This window comes from Plecotus auritus (assembly GCF_963455305.1).
Source record: "Plecotus auritus genome assembly, chromosome: 6".
NCBI classification, from domain to species: Eukaryota; Metazoa; Chordata; class Mammalia; order Chiroptera; family Vespertilionidae; genus Plecotus; species Plecotus auritus.
Window position 1 is genome coordinate 148,402,365 of NC_137773.1, and position 18,855 is coordinate 148,421,219.

The window sequence follows — 18,855 nt, forward strand, 5'->3', positions numbered from 1 at the left end:
TTCTTCCCTAGATTTATTAGAATCACACTTCCATATATAATTTCTTAGCTTTGTTGCCCAAAGGTCAGTTTTTATGTATTATGGCATCTGTGTAAGGAAACCCTCGCAATAAAGCACATTTGATACATTTACTTAATGCCTTCAATTCTTCTCTGTGTTTGTTTATATTGTACACTCTCAGTATAGAGATTTTGCTCATTGTGCTCTTTTGTAATGATGACAGCTTATCCAATAGTTTTTTCTCTTGTTTCGAATATGTGCTTTTGTAAATTTAAATATAGAACTTTTGATTTGTTTATCCATTTCAGCATTTATTAATCCATTAAAATTTTTAAGTAATGTACAAATGGTTAAATAGCATACAAAGTGATAAAATGTTAAGGAAGTATCAAAGATGTAGTAGAAGAAAGTTCAAATTATCTCCATTCAAAAATTAAAGTCTTGAAGTTTTCTTGATTGTGCATCCAATTAATAAAACATTTTCCAGCCTGTATTCTTAATAGGGAATACCTGTGATATGGCCAGTTTTATTTATAAAAGTATTGTTTCCTAGTCTTCCTCTTTCACACACTCTCAAAAAGCTAGATTTTTTCTGGTGATTGTTTCAGACTTTCTTAGTTCTGTACTAAGTCTCTTTCATAAGTATCTGTTAAATAAAAAATAAAGAGTTAAGTTTATTTTCCTTCCACACTTGGTGATCAGAATACCAAGTGTGTAATTTTGGTTTATTATATTACAGTGTAGTTTGCAGTATATGTGTATTTAATTTATAGAATTAAATGCACATACTACTAAATCAATTTCTTGTCAGACATCATTAGATTGTCATGGCTTTAACTTTTATAATGGTCTAAGAAGAGCTTCTGTGGCAAGTGCCAGTACTGCCACAGTTTGTTGTTATTCATTTATGATTATATATTCATTTGATAATGATTTTTATGTTTTCTCCAGAAGTCTTCGTAAAGAGTTAAAAATAGTTTATACCATGAATCTATTGCATTGATCATATGAAACTTACAAAGTGAACCAAGTCAGTGAAGCGTACCTTAATGTCAATCCCTTTGAGCATTTAACTCTTCTTACATACTCTTCTCTTGGGATTTCCCACCTGGTGGTCAGTGCGCATCATAGTGATCGGTCATTCCACCACTTGGTCATTTGCATATTAGCCTTTTATTATATAGGATATTCTGTAGATAAGGCCCCCTAGAACCATAAGAAATGCAAAAAATTCACTGTTAACTCATTCTCAAACTCCCCTCACTTAAAATCAAATTGCCCCCCTGTGGGGCGTGTGCTGCACCTTGGGAACCACTGGGCTTGACACTTTTCCTCTCTGAGCTTCATTTCTGCATACATACACATATACCATGGGATTTGTAATCTCTTCTCCGCCTACCTCACTGGGTTGTCAGGAGGTTCTGAGCTAATAAACATAGAAATGTTTCATCAAGTAAGTGATGTCTAAATGGGAAGGGCTTATTTTTAAGCCCATGGGTACCCTCACAGGTAGCAGGTGCTGATTAGGGGAGGAGGGCATGATTGTTTCCTGGGACTGTAGCTATTGAAGCTTTGTAGAGGGTTCCGCAGGCTCTGGCCAGCAGACCTGTAGCCTGGTCGTCCCTGAAGGCGCTGGCGGGGGTGGGGGTGGGTGGTCCGCTGGGGGGGGGGCGCGGCGAGGCCGAAAGGGGAGTAACTGTCAAACCTCCCCACTTGGCGCCGTTCTTTCACAGCTGTATGCTCACGGCGGGGCTCCAATCTCCTGGAGCTGGGTGGGGGCCAGGGAGGGGCCAGGCAGGATAGGAGGGCGGGTTTAGCCGCGCCCCCAGCGAGATTCAGTGTGCTTCTGCAGAGAAGGCACCGCTGCTGGGGGGGGGGGTAAGGGAGGGGGGTGTGGGTCTGACCCTGGGGGGCCGCTCAGGCCTGCCTCCACCCAGGTTTGGAGTTGTAGGGAGGAGAGGGGTGCCCTGCCCCAGCGGAGGGGGCCCGGGTGCCTCCGGGGCGCTGATGAGTCGTCACCAGCGTGCTATTGTTGTGGGCGCCCCTGGTGAGGGTGGCAGGGGAGTCGGAGGTGCTGGCTGTGGCTACCCCCGAGGCTGGGTCTTCTACCCGTCCGGTCAGCCTCCCTGTCCCCCCCGCGGGTGCCGGGGCTGGGGTAGGGTGTTCGTGCAGGGGGATTGGAAGAGCTCCCCGTGCCTGCTTCCTCTTCCTTCTTTGCAGTCTGGGCTCCTGTCAGGCACTCTCCTCAGACCCCCGGGAACTTGTCTCCCGCCGCCCCGCCCCTCTGTGGCACGCTGCAGCCCCAGCCCCACTCTGCTCTCCCCGGCTGCCCATCTGTCAGGAGGCTGCAGGGGCGCCCTGCTGCGGGCAGTACGGTCCTGGGACAGGGGGCAGGGGTGTGGGGAGCAGCTCTAGTAAAGTTTAGTAAACTCCAGGTCGGCGTTGGGATTGGGCTGCGGGGCTGCGGGGGAATCTGCCTGGGCGGGACGAAATCACACTAGACCTGGAGTTCCGCCCCGCGGCCCGGGCAGCCCAGCTCACCCTGTGAACAGTTGTGATGTGACGGCGTCCCGGATAATTTGCCTATTTCTCTATTATGTATATATAGATAGCCATCACAGTGTATTGATAATACAAGATTATGTGTGTGAAAAGTGCATGTCATATAAATGCTAACTATATTGTACTTTGCTACATGGAGATTTCTCCCCTTGTATTTGCCTAAACATATTTGGGGGAATTGCTTTCTTACTAGACCTATTTGGTTTGTTCTATATTATTTTTTTTTACAGATTTCTACCTGATATTTTTCCTACTCTAAGTTTCTTTCTACATTTCTATGCCTGTTTCTTATTTTATATGGATTACCTTTTCACTAGTTTATTCAAAAAATTTCTTGTGCAAAGTGTCATAACAATACTGCCCTCAAAGAACTTAAATATTAATTCTAGATAAGGCATTTAGGCTACTTGGTTATCTTTTTATTTTATCCTCACCTGAGGATATGTTTTTTATTTATCTTAGAGAGGGAGGGACAGAGGGAAGAAGGGGAATGGAGTGGGGAGAGAGAAAGAGAGAGAGAAACATCTATCACTTCCCTCTGGTATGTGCCCTGACTGGGGATTAGACCCACAACCTAGGTTTGTGCTCTGACCCAGACTCGAGCCTGCAATTTTTTGGTATACCGGACAACCAACTGAGTCACTGGGCCATGGCCTTGATTGTCTTTATTATTATTGTGTTTTCTTAGCTCTCCTAAAAAGAAGACATTACTGTTTTGTGAAGAGAGTTAGTTTTCAATACCTATTACTTGTCATTAACTAGACAATTCTTTTTACACGGCATGTATAAGTGTGTGTAATAAAGAGAAATTTATAACTAGTATTAGAATAAAGCAAGAAACTGTTTTGAAGTGGATATGAGACTTTCCTTTCTTTTTCCAAAATGTTTTTCCTCTTGATCACAATATTTGCATGTGCTACAAAAATTAAAAAGGTATACATTATCAGTCTAGTTAGGAATTGAGCTGGGCATGTGTTCATTATCCTTAGTGTACTACAGAGTTCAGATTTCTCTAGTGGTTGGTACTGTTGTGCTTAGAATACCAGAGCGTTTTTTGTTTTGTTTTGTTTTGTTTGTTTTCAGCGTTCCTGGTACACCCTCAGCTTTCAGCTCTCTATGCACTCCTGTGCCACAGAGCACTTTTGCCCCTCCTTCTAGGGTAGACTGGTATTAAAATGAGGGCATGTGGATTATCTGTCCTAGTCTTGCCTAAATTGTAAGCATGCCTTGTGTGCTTGGAGCCACTGGGGGACTTTCTCAGCTTTTGTATCCCTCCTTCCTATAACAGGGTGTGACCATGTTTCTGTCCTCTCAGTGCTAGCAGACCCCTTTGGTATTAGTATAGGGTTTTTTCTTTTCTTCCCCAGGTAATGGATTTTTTTTCTTCTACCCTTCTCCGAGCTGCAGGGGTTCTTTGCCTGTGCTATGGTGTAGTGACTCAGTTTGCTGACCTCCCATCAGATTTGTAGGAGATAATGATATAGAGAAGTGATCTGGGCTTCTTACTCTTCCCCCAACAGTTAAGGGTTATCTCCTGCAGGCCTGAACAACAAAAGAAATACTCTCTGTAATACAAAAATTACTTTTATTTGGATGAATTTGTTGGTCTTTTAGAATTTCTGTTTTTTTGTATTGTATTTAGAAAAATACTTCCCTACTCTAAGAATATTCTCCCATGTTTTCTGCAATTTCTTTTTTGGTTGAATATTTTAAAGTGTTTTGGTTCTTTAGGAATTTATTTTGGTGTAAGGTGCAATGCATATCTTGTTTTTTCTTTTTTTATATATATTTTTATTGATTTCAGAGAGGGAGAGGGAGAGAGAGATAGAAACATCAATGATGAGAAAGCATCATTGATTAGCTGCCTCCTGCACGCCCCCTACTGAGATCGAGCCCGCAATCTGGGCATGTGCCCTTGACCGGAATCAAACCCAGGACCCTTTGGTCCACAGGCTGATGCTCTATCCATTGAGTAAAACCAGCTAGGGCTATCTTGTTTTTTATAATGAACAGCTAGTTTTACCAAAATCATTTACTGAATAATTCATCTTTCCCCACTGTTCATAATTTTACCATAAATAGGAAGCTGCATTTGTCTGTAACAGAAAGTCTGATCAATAGTGACTTTAAATTCACAGGAGTTTGTCTCATGCAAAATAAATGTATGAGTAGATAGTACATGGTTGGTTCCACTTCAGTAGAGCAAACACCTAGACTTTTTCCATCTTTCTTTACCATTCTTTATATTTTTCTTTTTTTTATTTTTATTTATTTTTTTATTTTTTTAACATTCTAAGTTTAATTTTTCCAAATGATTTCTGTGTACATGCACTTTAATTGCAGAAATGCTTACTTAACAGAGTCCAGCAGCATCTGAGAGAATTTGGTGCACTTGATTCTTCTCTTCTGTCTGTCCAGGTTTCCAAAATCTCCAAATAACTAATGAGTCCAGTGCATTTTATACATAGATTCATTTAATACTTGTATTATTTTCCTTTTTTTTAAATAATTCGACCGAGGATATGTTTTTATTGATTTTTAGAGAAAAACATCAATGTGAAAGAGAAACATCAATCTGTTGTCTCCTGAACATGCCGGTGATAGAACTGGCAACCTTTTGGTGCAGGGAACAACGCTCTAATCAACTGAGCCACACCAGCCAGGGCTAAAATGTTTATACTTTTGAAATTTTCAATTAAAAATTCTGTTGAAGTAATTGAAAGATGCATAACATAGATATCATGAATACTTGGATCTGAATTTAATGGCAAATACCTTCTTTATCTAAACTTCTGTAATAATTTTTGTTTTCTGCTTCAAATTATCTCAACTTAGACCCAAATGCAACAAAACGGAACTATTATTTTAGATGAATGGCTTAAAACAATTAATTAAATACTGGGTCTAAGTAATAATTTTGAGTACATTAAGAATTAGTTGTAGATGATAAAAATAAACAAAAAAGAGAAAGCTGTCAATGTACCTGTGTAAGTTATCTCCACTTTCTGTCCACATTTACTTTGAGAAAAAGGTCCCTTTACAGGTAGGAAGAAAAAATAAACGTTCAAATTAATATCATATGTTATATTTAATATGTTATTTTTATCCCTTTTAGGACAGTGGTGATTATCCCCTTACCATGCCTGGACCTCAGTGGAAAAAATTTCGTTCAAACTTTTGTGAATTTATTGGCGTCCTGATTCGACAGTGTCAGTATAGCATAATTTATGATGAGTATATGATGGACACAGTAATCTCCCTTTTGACTGGTTTATCAGACTCCCAGGTCAGAGCTTTTAGGCATACAAGCACCCTTGCTGGTGAGTAACCAACGTTTTATTTCCTTTTCATTTAGTTTTATTAAATATGTTCTATTTAAACCTCCGAGTTAAATATTAATTTAAAATTATTACTGTGCTCCTTAAAAATATCATTTCTCTTCCTTTCAAATTCATCTGAATGGTTTGTGTTAATCTGTGCAGGTAAAATATTTGCCTATTTTGAATAACTAGTATTTGATAGCCTTGAGAATGAAAATTTCTGGCAAATGTCAACAAATATCTCTCTGAATTTATTTTCCTTTATTCTTCTTTTATAATTAAAGAAATTTTAGGAATCTAATAGGCCATATTCTTTGATAACCCCAAATAATAATAGTTGAAATTTCAAATTCATAGTATTTTTTTACTTACATTGTTTTATTGCTCATTGTTATTGTCCATAAATGTGTACATATTTATTTGTTTATGTATTGAAAACAATTCCATCTAGTTATAATAAGGTAATTGTTACCTAGCTGGCTTTCTTCTTATTTATAGTACTATACTATCCTAAGCATATCTGAATGTAATGTCTCTCAAAACAGTTCATTTATGTAGACTGTAGATAATCTGAATAACTGATAATTTATAGTTTTCACTTTTACTTTAATCTTAGAATTATCTAGATAACTTCTCAGCCAAGTACATCAATTTTTTTCCTTGGTTTTTTTTTTCCATAACAAGGTAATTTTGTTAATTTTGTAATTGTTCTGTTTTCCTTCAACTAATTTAACTGTGCTTACCTAAAATGACTATTCTTTTTCACCTATGATACACAGTGTGTCTGTGTGTTTGTACACGCACAGATATTTAAATACTCCAAAATTACATTTTTTTAGTAGCAGTAACTTTGTTTATATTCATCTCATACATTATCAGAACAAAAGCTAGATTTAGTTTCACTTCATTACAGTTCATCTGGCATTTAGATTTCTCATTTATCTAATATAATTAAAGCATTGATTTGCAAATTTTAGCATGTAGTAGAATCATCTACAGGGTTTATTGAAACAGATTGCATGGCCTTACCCCCAGAGTTTAACAGGTTTCTAGGTCATGCTGATATCTTGGTGACTACATATTGCAAAGCCCTGATTTAATATTTTGACTTTTTTTTTTTCTTTTTTTTTTTTTTTTTTGCTTTAACTGTTATGAGTCACCAATACTTCCCCCCCCTACTCAGTGTAGTTTAGTTCATCTATTCTATTAGTGTCCATTATTCTTAGTTACAGTTCTATAAGAAACAACATGAAACATAGTTGGTTTTGGTGTGTTTTTTTAAGGGTGTCCTTTTGCTCATCATTAGGAAAATATCTCATACCCCATTTTATCTTTTTTAAAAAGGTAAAATAAAACCAATTTATTGTTGAAATTTTCCTGTACAAAACAAACATCCAACAGTTTATTCTGTGTCTTGAGATTATCTTTTTCCTCATTATTAGGAAGAAAAAGAGATCTTGTACCAGTTATATCTTTTTTTAAAGTTACTATATATTATTTATTATTAAAAAGTATCTGATATGATGCATTCTTTTCTTTCTAATTTCATGACTTTTAGTATTTTCTGCATTTGGTATTTTCTTTATGTTTTCTATTTACTTTTCATCTTACTTTCTTCTGTCTATATATAGAATGTCCATTTAGCTGGTTGTCAGATGGATAGCAAATTCAGTGATTGGAAATAAGAAAACTTAAACATAAAATAGAAATTGATTCTGAATAGTCAGAGTTGCTGTTATAAAAAATTATCTGGTTTCCCAAAGCCAAGAGAAAAGGAGAAGCAAACATGAGATGCTATCTTTCTTATACAATTGTGAAATGATAATTCATAACAAAAAAAAAGAGGACAAAAAATGATTTACAGATATCAAAATAGAGATCAATCTGGGGCTTCTGTAGGGGCAAGCTATCTCTTTAATCAGAAAGCCACGTGCATTTTGTATAAAAGATTAAATATATGTCACATACTCTATTTAAGACGAGAGAAAGAACTATATATTGTAGAAATATGCAGAATATTTTTACTTTTAAAACGTTTGAATTTCCTGTAAAATGCACTTTATTTCATTTGCATTTGTTCTTCACTGCCATGTCAATGAAGTATTTATCACCTACTTTATGATGGTCCTTTTCAGTTCTCCTTTCCATTGGCACGTTTTTGGTGACTTTTTTTGTTGTATTGTTTTTCCCTATATTTATTCCTTTGGTTATATACATATCCTAATTTTACATATATTTAAATATATTTTAATTATGGCTTTCCTCCTGTTCCCTATGAGTTGAGTGGCTCCCTCCTCCTTCCAGTGTCTCCTTCTGTCTTTCTCTTTGCACAATTTGCCTGTGATCATGATAGCTTTTTAAAAAACTGCTTGATGAATGCTCTATTTTGTCTTACCTAAGTGCTATTTTTATATGATTATCTAGCTTATGTGAATTTGAAATTACTTTTCTAAACCAGATATCAAGAAAAACAGATCATTATATTTATACTGCTTTTTCAAACGCTAAAACCATTTTTAAGTCATTCTCAAATTTACTTCATAATATTACTGTAATTTCCATGTGTCTGTGTTAATGATTATACATTCCAAGACTCAGTTTTGTAAAATGTGAGACATATCAGTCACCCTACCCTTCAACAAAGCACAGAGATCTTCTTGCTGAGAACTTAATTCCAGGGTGGGTAATAATTATCTATCTTGTCAAGGATTTCTGTTCTCATCTTTGCTCTCTTCTTTGTTTTTTGTTTGTTTTTTTCTTTATGGTATGTGTGTTCAAGGGGTAGATTAAAAGATAATCATTTTTATTCACTTTGCAGGACGAGTCTTGGGGACTAGATAAAATGGGCAGGAACATTTAATCCTCTGCTTCAAAGACTATGTGCATGGACAGTTACAAGGCAGTTATGGCCAGATATGATTATCGGCTTTGGAATAAAATGCTCCTTGACATTGCTTATATCTTAGCTGAGAAGAGAGACAATCAGGTTAGTTGTTCTGTAGGATACAGATGTGATGAGTTCCAGAGCTTCATAAGTCATCACAGTGGTCTTATCAGTAATACTTTTAATCTGTTTCCAAATATCCCATTTTCTTATTATCATTTAAATAATGTGTCCCAATTGTCACTGTTATGCATTGCATTTAATTGTACTTTTACCACATTTTCATTAAAATTTTTTATCCTGTAGTACTTTAGGTCTATTCCACAATTATAAGTAGTGTATTTTTTTTTTATTGTGGGTAAACAGTGCTTACTCCCCTTTTTTGAATTCTCTTTACCATTACATTGAAACAGACTATTAGCAATTAAATTTTATAGCATATTTTTGTTATATTTTTCTGTACTTTCGATTGGAGTTTTAAAACATACTTTCTATTTATTTTTGACCCATTTTAATAAAGAAGCTTCACCTTGCAGTACGGTTTTCATTAATTATTAATCTTCAGAATCAAATGTCCTTATTTCTATTCTAAATAGTTATCTCAGTTGGACATATTAGAACATAGTTTCTGGGTTTAATTTATATAAGTAGTATTGTTATTGTTATTTTGGCAAATTTAAAATCAGAGACTTGGGCACATTTTTTTTTTTTCCACCCAATTAGGTGAAACTTACCTGAGAAAAATTTTTTTCCCAAGGTAAAAAATGGATGAGATTATTTTTGTGTTGCCACTTTGTTATTTGGTATTATGAAGAAAATTCTACTCAATGAATCTATTTTTCCTATTTATAATTATATTATTCTTAGGTGTTTGCTTTTAAAATGTATACCAATACTTTACAAGTTATTTACTTCAAATATTTTTTAGATGGCAGCTTGCAAGATGAATATAGTTGCTTTAATTTTTTTATTTTTTGCTATTTTATCACCTACATAATTTTCTATGATGTTACAAATAAATTAATATTGACTACCTCTCACTTCTTAGTTGGAAATGCTAATTTGAAAAAAGGGATTAAGAATACAAAACTGGTATTAATAATGGCATAGTGCCCGCTGGTGTGGCTCAGTGATTGGGCGTCAAGCAATGAATCAAGGCCACCTATTTTATTCCCAGTCAGGCACATGCCTGGGTTGCAGGCTCAGTCCCCAGTAGGGGGTATGCAGGAGGCAGCCAATCGATGTTTCTTTCTCATTGATATTTCTATATCCCTCTCCCTTCTTCTCTCTCTAAAAATCAATACAAACATATTTTTAAAAATAATGGCATGGTGATTCAGTCTCTCCTGTTTTTCTAAAGTGAATTTTGGAAAATAACTAGAAAATGTGAGTAAGATTGTCATATGACAGTCAAGTGGCCTTAGTATGCCATGCCAGGAGGCTAATCTTTACCAGTAGATAACAGTAGGTCATTCTCACTCTTGGGAAAGTAAACATTTCTGTATACCTTATTGTTAAATAGTATTATGTTGACATATGGTTGATTTTACATTGACGTAATATTTATTATTAATTAACATTCTTTACCAAGTCAACATCCTTGGATTTCTGAGAAAAAATATGATGTATGAAATTGCTCTGTTCTCCATTCATAGACTGAAAATCATTCAACCTTAGTAAATTGACTTTTTTTCCTTTGGCCTTCAGTTCCTTAAACCATGTAATACAGTGGTTCATAGAATGGGTTCTGGGCCAGACTGTCTGGATCCATATCCCTATATGCCGATTATTAGCTGAGTTACTTGGACAAGTCCTTAACTTATCTGGTGGCCTCATTTTCATTATATGCTAAGTGGATGCTAAGTGGAGAAGATAATGATAGCTACCTCATTAAAAGAAATTAGGCGTATTTGGATCAGTGCCAGACATTTAGTAAGCTACTGATATTATTCAGTAAAGACAATAAAGAGCTAATCGTGTTTGCAGTGTTTCATTCATTCATGTTTTTACTTAAAATTTATTAAACACCTCTATTTTCGTAATAAAAGACATTACAAGTGGGAAATTAGAAATAAACAAGTAAATAAATTAGTTGTATCAAAACTGCTATTAAGAAAACTAACAGCATGAATTTTCATTTTACTTAGTTGTTGGCTCTCAGGTTGCAAATTGTATTTATTAAATCAGTAAGATATTTATAACTTAACCAGACATAATATTTCTGGTTATCTAGAATATATGGTTATCCCTGAAAAATTTAGCTCATTCTGTCATCATCAAAGAACAGACTATAAAGTATAGACAATCTAATCTCTCCTTGTCTTTATATTTTATGTTTCTTACCTATTTTTTTTAGCCTAGAATTTATTTTTTATACTAGAGGCCCAGTGCACAGATTTGTGCACCAGTGGGGTCCCTCGGCCTGGCCTGCGGGGATCGGGCCAAAACTGGCTCTCCGACATTCCCCAAGGGGTCCTGGATTGCAAGAGGGCACAGACCAGGCCATGGGACCCCACCAGTGCACAATCAGGGCTGGGGAAGGGACCGCAGGAGGGCTCCAGGGCATGTCTAGCCTGACTCATCCAGTCCCGATCGACTGGACCCCAGCAGCAAGCTAACCTACCAGTTGGAGCATCTGCCTCCTGGTGGTCAATGTGCATCATAGCAACTGGTCAAACAAGTCGGAAGAACCATTAGCATATTAGGCTTTTATATGTAGAGTTGAATCTCAAGAAGTATTGTAATTATCATTGTAAACAATCTTCACTTTAGAGAACTGTATTGATTTTTAACTATATATTAATTTCATTTCTGGATATCGCCAAAAATATATTTTTCTAGAGTCTTATCTTCTCATTACTTTGTCTTTGCACTATTACTTTTTTTTTAATCACCTTTTTTTTTTCCACTCCTCCAGTACATGTAACACTTTTTTTTTAGTTTACTAGAATTTTTGTATATAGTAGCCTTTTAGTGTTCTTATGGGACTAATGCCAATAATTAACCAAATTTGCAAATGTCACTACATCATATAACTGTACCCATAAAATACATTAAACTTTAAGAATGCAATTACTCTTTCAGCCATACTTCATATCTGTAAGTATAGCTATCTAAAGTAAAATTTAAAATTTTCTAGTTTTAAAGAACTATTATTTTTTTTAGAATTATCTCTTTTACTTTTTATCATCAGGTAGGAAAATTAGCTTTCTTTTGAGGGTTTTTGTAAAGAAATTTTTGAGATTTCAGAAAAGGAAAAAATATACAAAAATAAAAATTAGCCATAATCAGACCACATCATAATTGCAATAGCATGTTGGTATTAAGTTTTTTTCTCATGTGCACATTTGTGATGATTTTTTGTTCTATTTTTAAATAAATAATAGGATGTTATAATCAGTTTTGTGACATGCATTTTCTTTGCTTTTAAATTTTTATGATTATGTTTAATATGGCTGCCTCATTTTCTAAACTCTAGATGACTTTTAAGTTATTTAATTTTCTGTGATTGTTTGGATTCTTTGCCTTTTGTTGAATTCCCTGTCATCTTTTGATTGCTTGCTTTTTTCATTTATTCTCTCCTTTTTGGGTAGCATATTTTTTTTTTATAGCTTCTTGAGAAAAACAATATTGGAGAAGTATATATTTGAGATGTTATATGCCTGAAAAGTATATTGTATTCTCATGTGTAATTGTCTGATCCAATATAAAATTCATTATTGAATATTTTCTTCAGTATTTTTCTCAGCTTTTGAGTCCTGATCCCTTTTGCTCATTTCCCTGTGTTTTATTGAACTTAATATGGAGTGCTATTTTAAGTTTTCTAAGAGTTCTTTCTCATTCTCCTAGCCTTTTTTAAAACTTTGTTCCATTGATTTAATATCTTATCTCATTGACAATGTTAATTATTACTGTGAAATGTTTTTCTGCTCCCCTCACTGGCATCTCTTGATTCTCTGCTTTCGTTCATGTTGGGAACTTTCCTCAAATATTTTTTTCTTGTCTCTCTAGTCATTGCTGACACTGAGACACTAAAAAGCCAATTGTCAGGAGTTTGTGTTGTGTTGTGTTGTGTTGTGTTGTGTTGTGTTGTATTTGATGGAGTAGGGCTGGAGCTCAGGCTTCTTTAGTGAACATCACTGTATGGTAGTCCTGTGGTTAGCTAGCATTTTCATTGTAGACTAAACTTGGTATTGATAATTATTTTATCTGGGGAAGTTTAGTTTCTTTGCAAAAGTATCTTTTAGTTTACTTAAGTTTGGTTGCTGTCTACCATTTGTGTGTTGGACCGGGTGAAGGAGCTCCCAACACTTTGCACTTCACATATATCCCTTCTCTGTGTCTTGTAATTCCAAATCTCTGGTTTATTTTCTTCAGGGAATGCACTACTGGACTTACAAGATGAGTGTGTGGTAGAGGAATTGCCTGACTGTCTAGATTGAAGTGGATATTTAGACATTTAATTACTTCATATATGAACTTGTAAATAATATATTTCACCCTCCATATCCATAGGTTCTGCATTCACAGATTCAACCAACTACGGATGGAAAATATTCAAAAAACCATGTTATGTTGTTACTGACTTGTAGAGCCTATATACTGAACATGTACAAACATTTTTTTCTTCTCATTATTTCCTAAACAACTGTTTACATAACATACATTGTATTAAGTCTTATAAGTAATTTAGAGATGATTTGAAGTATACAGGAGGATGTTCATAGGTTATATGCAAATACTACACCATCTACATATATAAAAGTCTAAGCAACTGTCTGACCGGTAGCTATGATGCGCAGTGACCACCAGGGGGCAGATGCTCAACGCAGGAGCTGCCGAACAACAGCAACTTTGCAGAATGCCCTCTTGCACCCCAGGACCCCTCAGGGGATGTCAGACTGCCAGTTTTGGCCTGATCCCCGCAGGCCTGGCTGAGGGACCCCACCTGCCGGAGGGACCCTGCTCACTCTGCAGACGCCCTTTGAGTCCCAGCACTACCCCAGATGCCGCCGGCCCAGGAGGGACTCCAGGAGGTTGACTCCAGGGCATGTCCAGCCCATCTCACCCAGTCCCACCCCGCCGACCACCTTCTAATTAATTTCCATTCAATGTGCACGAATCTGTGCACTGGGCCTCCAGTATTATATAAAGGACTTTAATTCCTGAATGCTTCGGGTTCTACAGAGCAAAATAGTTTTGTGGGTTTTTTCTTTTAGAAATAGTTGTCACACTTATTGATAATTTGGTTTGATTTGTGTGCTCTCTGCTCATCATTCTGCTTTCCATATTCATATATTAATATATTGTCATTTGGCGTTGCAAGTATTGTCTCTTGATTTATTAAAGGTGAAAATTGTTTTTTCCTTATTATAGTTGGGTTTTTAAGAGGCACAAGGATTGGTAAATCTTTATTATTTATAAAGTAGAAGTTTGTTGTAAGCCTTTTTGTTTCTTTAAATAAGTTTTTTTTTAAACAAAGAAGAAATATAATTATACCTCTCTTACAGATTTAGTTTGTTCTATTAGCAAACATATATCTAGGGTGTACAGTAATAGTTTCCAAATGTATAGTAGATACAACTAAATATAAATGCAGTTTTTAGTTTTCATTTTTATGTTTAGAAAGAATAAATGCAAATTGTTAGATATTGTTTAAAAGAGTCACCCTAGCCGGTGGCTCAATTGATTGGAGCGTTGTCCCACGCGTGCACCAATAGGTTGCAGGTTTGATTCCCAGTCAGGACACATCCTAGATTGCAGGTTTGATCCCTGGTCAGGGTGTGAGGCAAAGGATTAATTTTTCTCACATTGATGTTTCTCTCTCTCTTCCTGACCCTCATCCTCAATGCCTACAATCTTAGTTTAAACCATTTTATTTGCTGGTAACCACTTCCTTTTGTTCCAGTGTTTTTCCTCTGTGTTTCCAGCTCCAGTAATGTTTTTCTTCTATTGGGACTGTAAATCCATTAATGCTATATTTTTAGTGTTTTAGTATACTCTTTATGTCTTCACTTCTTCAGTTCAGATTCTGTCCTTCAGATTTTTTATAATCATGTCCTATTCCATACCTGCACCAAAGCAGCTGAAAGTGGCTGATGAAAAATACATAATCATAATGTTGGGGCTTTACATTTTTCTCTCAAGTGGACCTTTAATGCTACTTAGGAATCCTATTACACTATTCCACTTCATGGATTTGCCACTTTCTTATAAAATTATTTTATACCTTCTTAAACCTATATCTCTTATCCTCTTAGCTGATTATCTAGCTTGCTTAAATAGAGACAGAAGAGATTAAGGATTAAGCCTATTTACTAGTATCTAGGTGCCGCTGTGTCCATATCTCTTATTACAGCACCCTCTATCTAAGGTCAGTCCATACCCTGCGCAGTGGATCTAATCCCTGTTCACCGCCTCAAGAACTTTGCTCTCCAAGATGTTTTTTTCTCTCCCAACTTCAATTTCCCCATTTTTATTAGATAATATTTATCCTTATACTAATATGCTATAGCAGCTCTGATCTTTTAGAAACATTCTTAATCAGTTAGGGCTCTCCACCAACATAGGACCAATAGAAGATACACTTATTTGCGCGCGCGCACACACACACACACACACACACACATACATACATACATACCTACATACACACAAAGATAGGTGTGTGTGTGTGTGTGTATGTATGTGTCTGGGAGAAGAAGATTTACTTCAGTGAATTGGCTCATGAGATTGTGGGAACTGGCAAATTTGAAATTTGTAGAGCAGGCCAGCAGGCTAGAAACTTAGGCAAGAGTTGTACAGTTTTGAGGCAGATACTGCTTCTCCAGGAATACTCAGTTTTTGCTCTTAAGGCATTCAGTTGATAGGATGAGGCCCACTACAGTATTGAGAGTAATCTCCTTTACTTAAAATCAACTGATTGTTGCCCAGGCCAGTGTGGCTCAGTTGGTTGAGCATCATCCCGTCCACCAAACGGTTGCCAGTTCCATTCCTGGTCAAGGCACATGCCCTGGTTTCAGCTTGATCCCCAGTAAGGGGTGTACAGGAGACAGCCGATCCATGTTTCTCTCTCACATTTATGTTTCTCCCTACTCCTTTCCCTTCCTCTCTAAAATCAATAAAAATACATTTTTTAAAAATCAACTGAATGCTAATCATAGCTACAAAATACATTTACAATAACACCTACATTAGTGTTTGATTAAATACTATCACCTAGCCAAGTTGACACATAAGATTATCATACCTTCCCTTATTTTCTTAAATCCCTCTAGCTGCAATTCCATTTCTCTCTTTGCTAATCTCAAAGAATTATTTCTATTCACTATTTTTACTCCCCTCCTATTCTCCCTTTTTAAAACTGTATTTTACTTTTAGAGAGAGAGAAGGGAGAGAGAAAGAAACATGGATGTGAGAGAGAAACATCAATCAATAGAGACAGAAGAGATTAAGAATTAAGCCTACTTATCTAGGTGCAGCTGTATTTTGTATAAATATAAAAGCCAAGTGACCTGACCAACCAGTCACTATGACGTGCACTGCGGCTGGCCACCTGGCCCAATCGGGGGCGGGGCCAGCCAGCCAACTTCCCTCGGCCCCACCCCCCAAGCCGGCCCCACCCCCAATCGGCCCCCAACGCCCTGATTGGGGGTGGGGCTGGCCAGCCAACCTTTCACGTCCCCTACCCCCGGCCAGCCCAGCCCTGATCGGGGCAGGCCGGCCGGCCGGACCCCACTTGTGCACAAATTCGTGCACTGGGCCTCTAGTATATCCATATCTCTTATTACAGTGCCTCCTATAGGCACCCCTACAGGGGATTGAATCAGCAACCTGGGCATGTTCCCTGATTGAGGACTCAAACCCACCCCTTTTCATGCATGGGAGAACCCTCCAACCAACTGAGCCAGGGTTCCTCTTACTCTCTTTGAACCCACTCCAATCAGGTTTCTCTCTCTACCACTTCAGTGCCTTTGCTCTTAAGTTAAGCAGTTACCTTTTTATTGTCCAAATCACCAGGCAACTCTCAGTTACCATCATTTTCTCTCTTGAAAGACATAGCTACTTATTCCTTTTTTTAAAATATATATATTTTTATTGATTTCAGAGAGGAAGGGAGAGGGAGAGAGAGATAGCAACATCAATGATGAGAGAGAATCATTGATTGGCTGCCTCCTACACGCCCCCTACTGAGAACCAAGCCCACAACCCGGGTATGTGCCCTTGGCTGGAATCAAACCTGGGATCCTTTAGTCTGTAGGCCGATGCTCTATCCACTGGACCAAACCAGCTAGGGCCTACTTATTCCTTCTGGAAGCACTGTCTTCGCTTGTTTTCTGGAATACCACACTGCCCTGGTGGATCTTAGAAAGCTAAGCTGTAAATACTGAATTAACTCAGGACTCAATCTTCAAACGTCTTTATCTTTTGTCTTCATTCACTCCTTAGTGAATAAAGTGAAAACCAATTCCATAGGTTTTTTTTATTCTATTAAAATATAATTATGATGGGAGAGATAATACAGTCATGTGACCTTAAAAATTAAAAAACACATAGTATGGTGCAATGTCACTTTTCCATTCACAGTTCTTAGCCATCAAATTCTCTTCCTTGAAGACAACCAATTGTCAGTTTCTTATATATCTTTTCATATTTTCTACGCTAATAAAAGATAAACATGCAAATTGACCATACCTCCGCTACGCCCACCAGCCAATCAGAGCGAGTATGCAAAGTAACCCAAGATGGCAGCGGCCACGGAGCTGGAGGAAGCAGGAGGCTTGGGTTGCCCCCGGCAATGGAGGAAGCCAAGCTTCCCGCCTGCCCTGGCTGGCCCTGGCCTCCGCTCAAGGTTACAAAGTTTCAATTATATAAGATAATAAATCCTAGATACCTGCTTTCAGCTTGCCCTGACCTCCGCTCAAGGAGGGGCTGGAAAAAAAAGGGGGGGCTGGGAGCTTGGGTCGCTGGGGGGCGTGGCCAGCCTGCAAACAGCCATCAGCCCCTCACCCAGGCTGGCCACACACCCATGGGGTGAGGGTCCCCCCCGGGGGGGTTGGCCAGCCTGCAAACAGCCATCAGCCCCTCACCCAGGCTGGCCACACACCCATGGCCCGATCCCTGTAAACCGGCAGTAGAACATCCTTCGAGGGGTCCCAGAGTGGAGAGGGTGCAGGCTGGGCTGAGGGACACTCTCCCCCCATGCCGCGCTCCCCCCCATGCACCGGGCCACTAGTATGATAATAATAGTACATGCATATTTAATGAGAGGCAGTATGCTGTAATGGTTAAGAACTTGGATTATAGAGCATGTTTGCCTGTAATTAAATTCTATCTCTGCAAGATACTAACTGTATAACTTGCAAGTCTCTTAGTCAATCTGTGCCTCAGTTTTCTCTTATGTAAAAAAACAAAAAGATAATTATAATAGTACTTATTTGATAGAGTTGTGAGGTGTAAATGAACAGGTATGTATAAAGAGCTTAGAAGAGTGACTGGCACATAAAAATAAAAAACACATTTCTTCTTTTGCATAAATACTAGCATAATATACACATTGACAGGCATTTTTCTCCCTCCCCTTCCCCATAAACAAATAACTTGGTGGGCTTTTTCTTTACAACACACAAAATCATGCCACTTTTTTCTAATAGCTGAATAGTTAACCATTGGATGGATGTGCCATCCAGTTTTTGTGTCTAAATACCAATATCTTTGATGATGACAACTTCCAAATGTTATATCTACTAGACATTTCTACTCACTAGTAGATACTCAATAACCACAAAACTTCTCTTCTTGCATTTTCTATTTATGTCAATTCATACATATAATCTATTACATTATAGCTCTACCTTCAAAATATATTTCACATCTAAACATTTTTCTCTACCTATTGCTACAACTTACATCCAAGCTAACTTTGCTTTACTGAGTTGCTCAAAGCCAAAATCTTTAGCCATTGTTGCAACCATTCATCAAAATATAGGGTGTCCCCAAAAAATGTATGTACACTCACTTTGAATAATTATAAAGGCAGTGCTTATTAAAATACATTTCATTTTTTATTTTTTTAATCCTCGCCCGAGG

At 37.2% G+C, this 18,855-nt stretch overlaps 1 protein-coding gene across 3 annotated transcripts in view; it reads left to right on the forward strand.

The window, feature by feature from the left end:
* STAG1 (STAG1 cohesin complex component) overlaps positions 1-18,855 on the forward strand; it is a gene marked incomplete at its 3' end in the record, with an annotated part of 343,778 nt that overhangs the window by 185,416 nt on the left and 139,507 nt on the right. For all 3 annotated transcript variants that reach the window (XM_080674892.1, XM_080674893.1, XM_080674891.1), the window contains exon 7: positions 5,678-5,882. In XM_080674892.1, the coding sequence (XP_080531018.1) occupies positions 5,678-5,882 (205 nt within the window). The remainder of the gene's footprint in view (positions 1-5,677; positions 5,883-18,855) is intronic.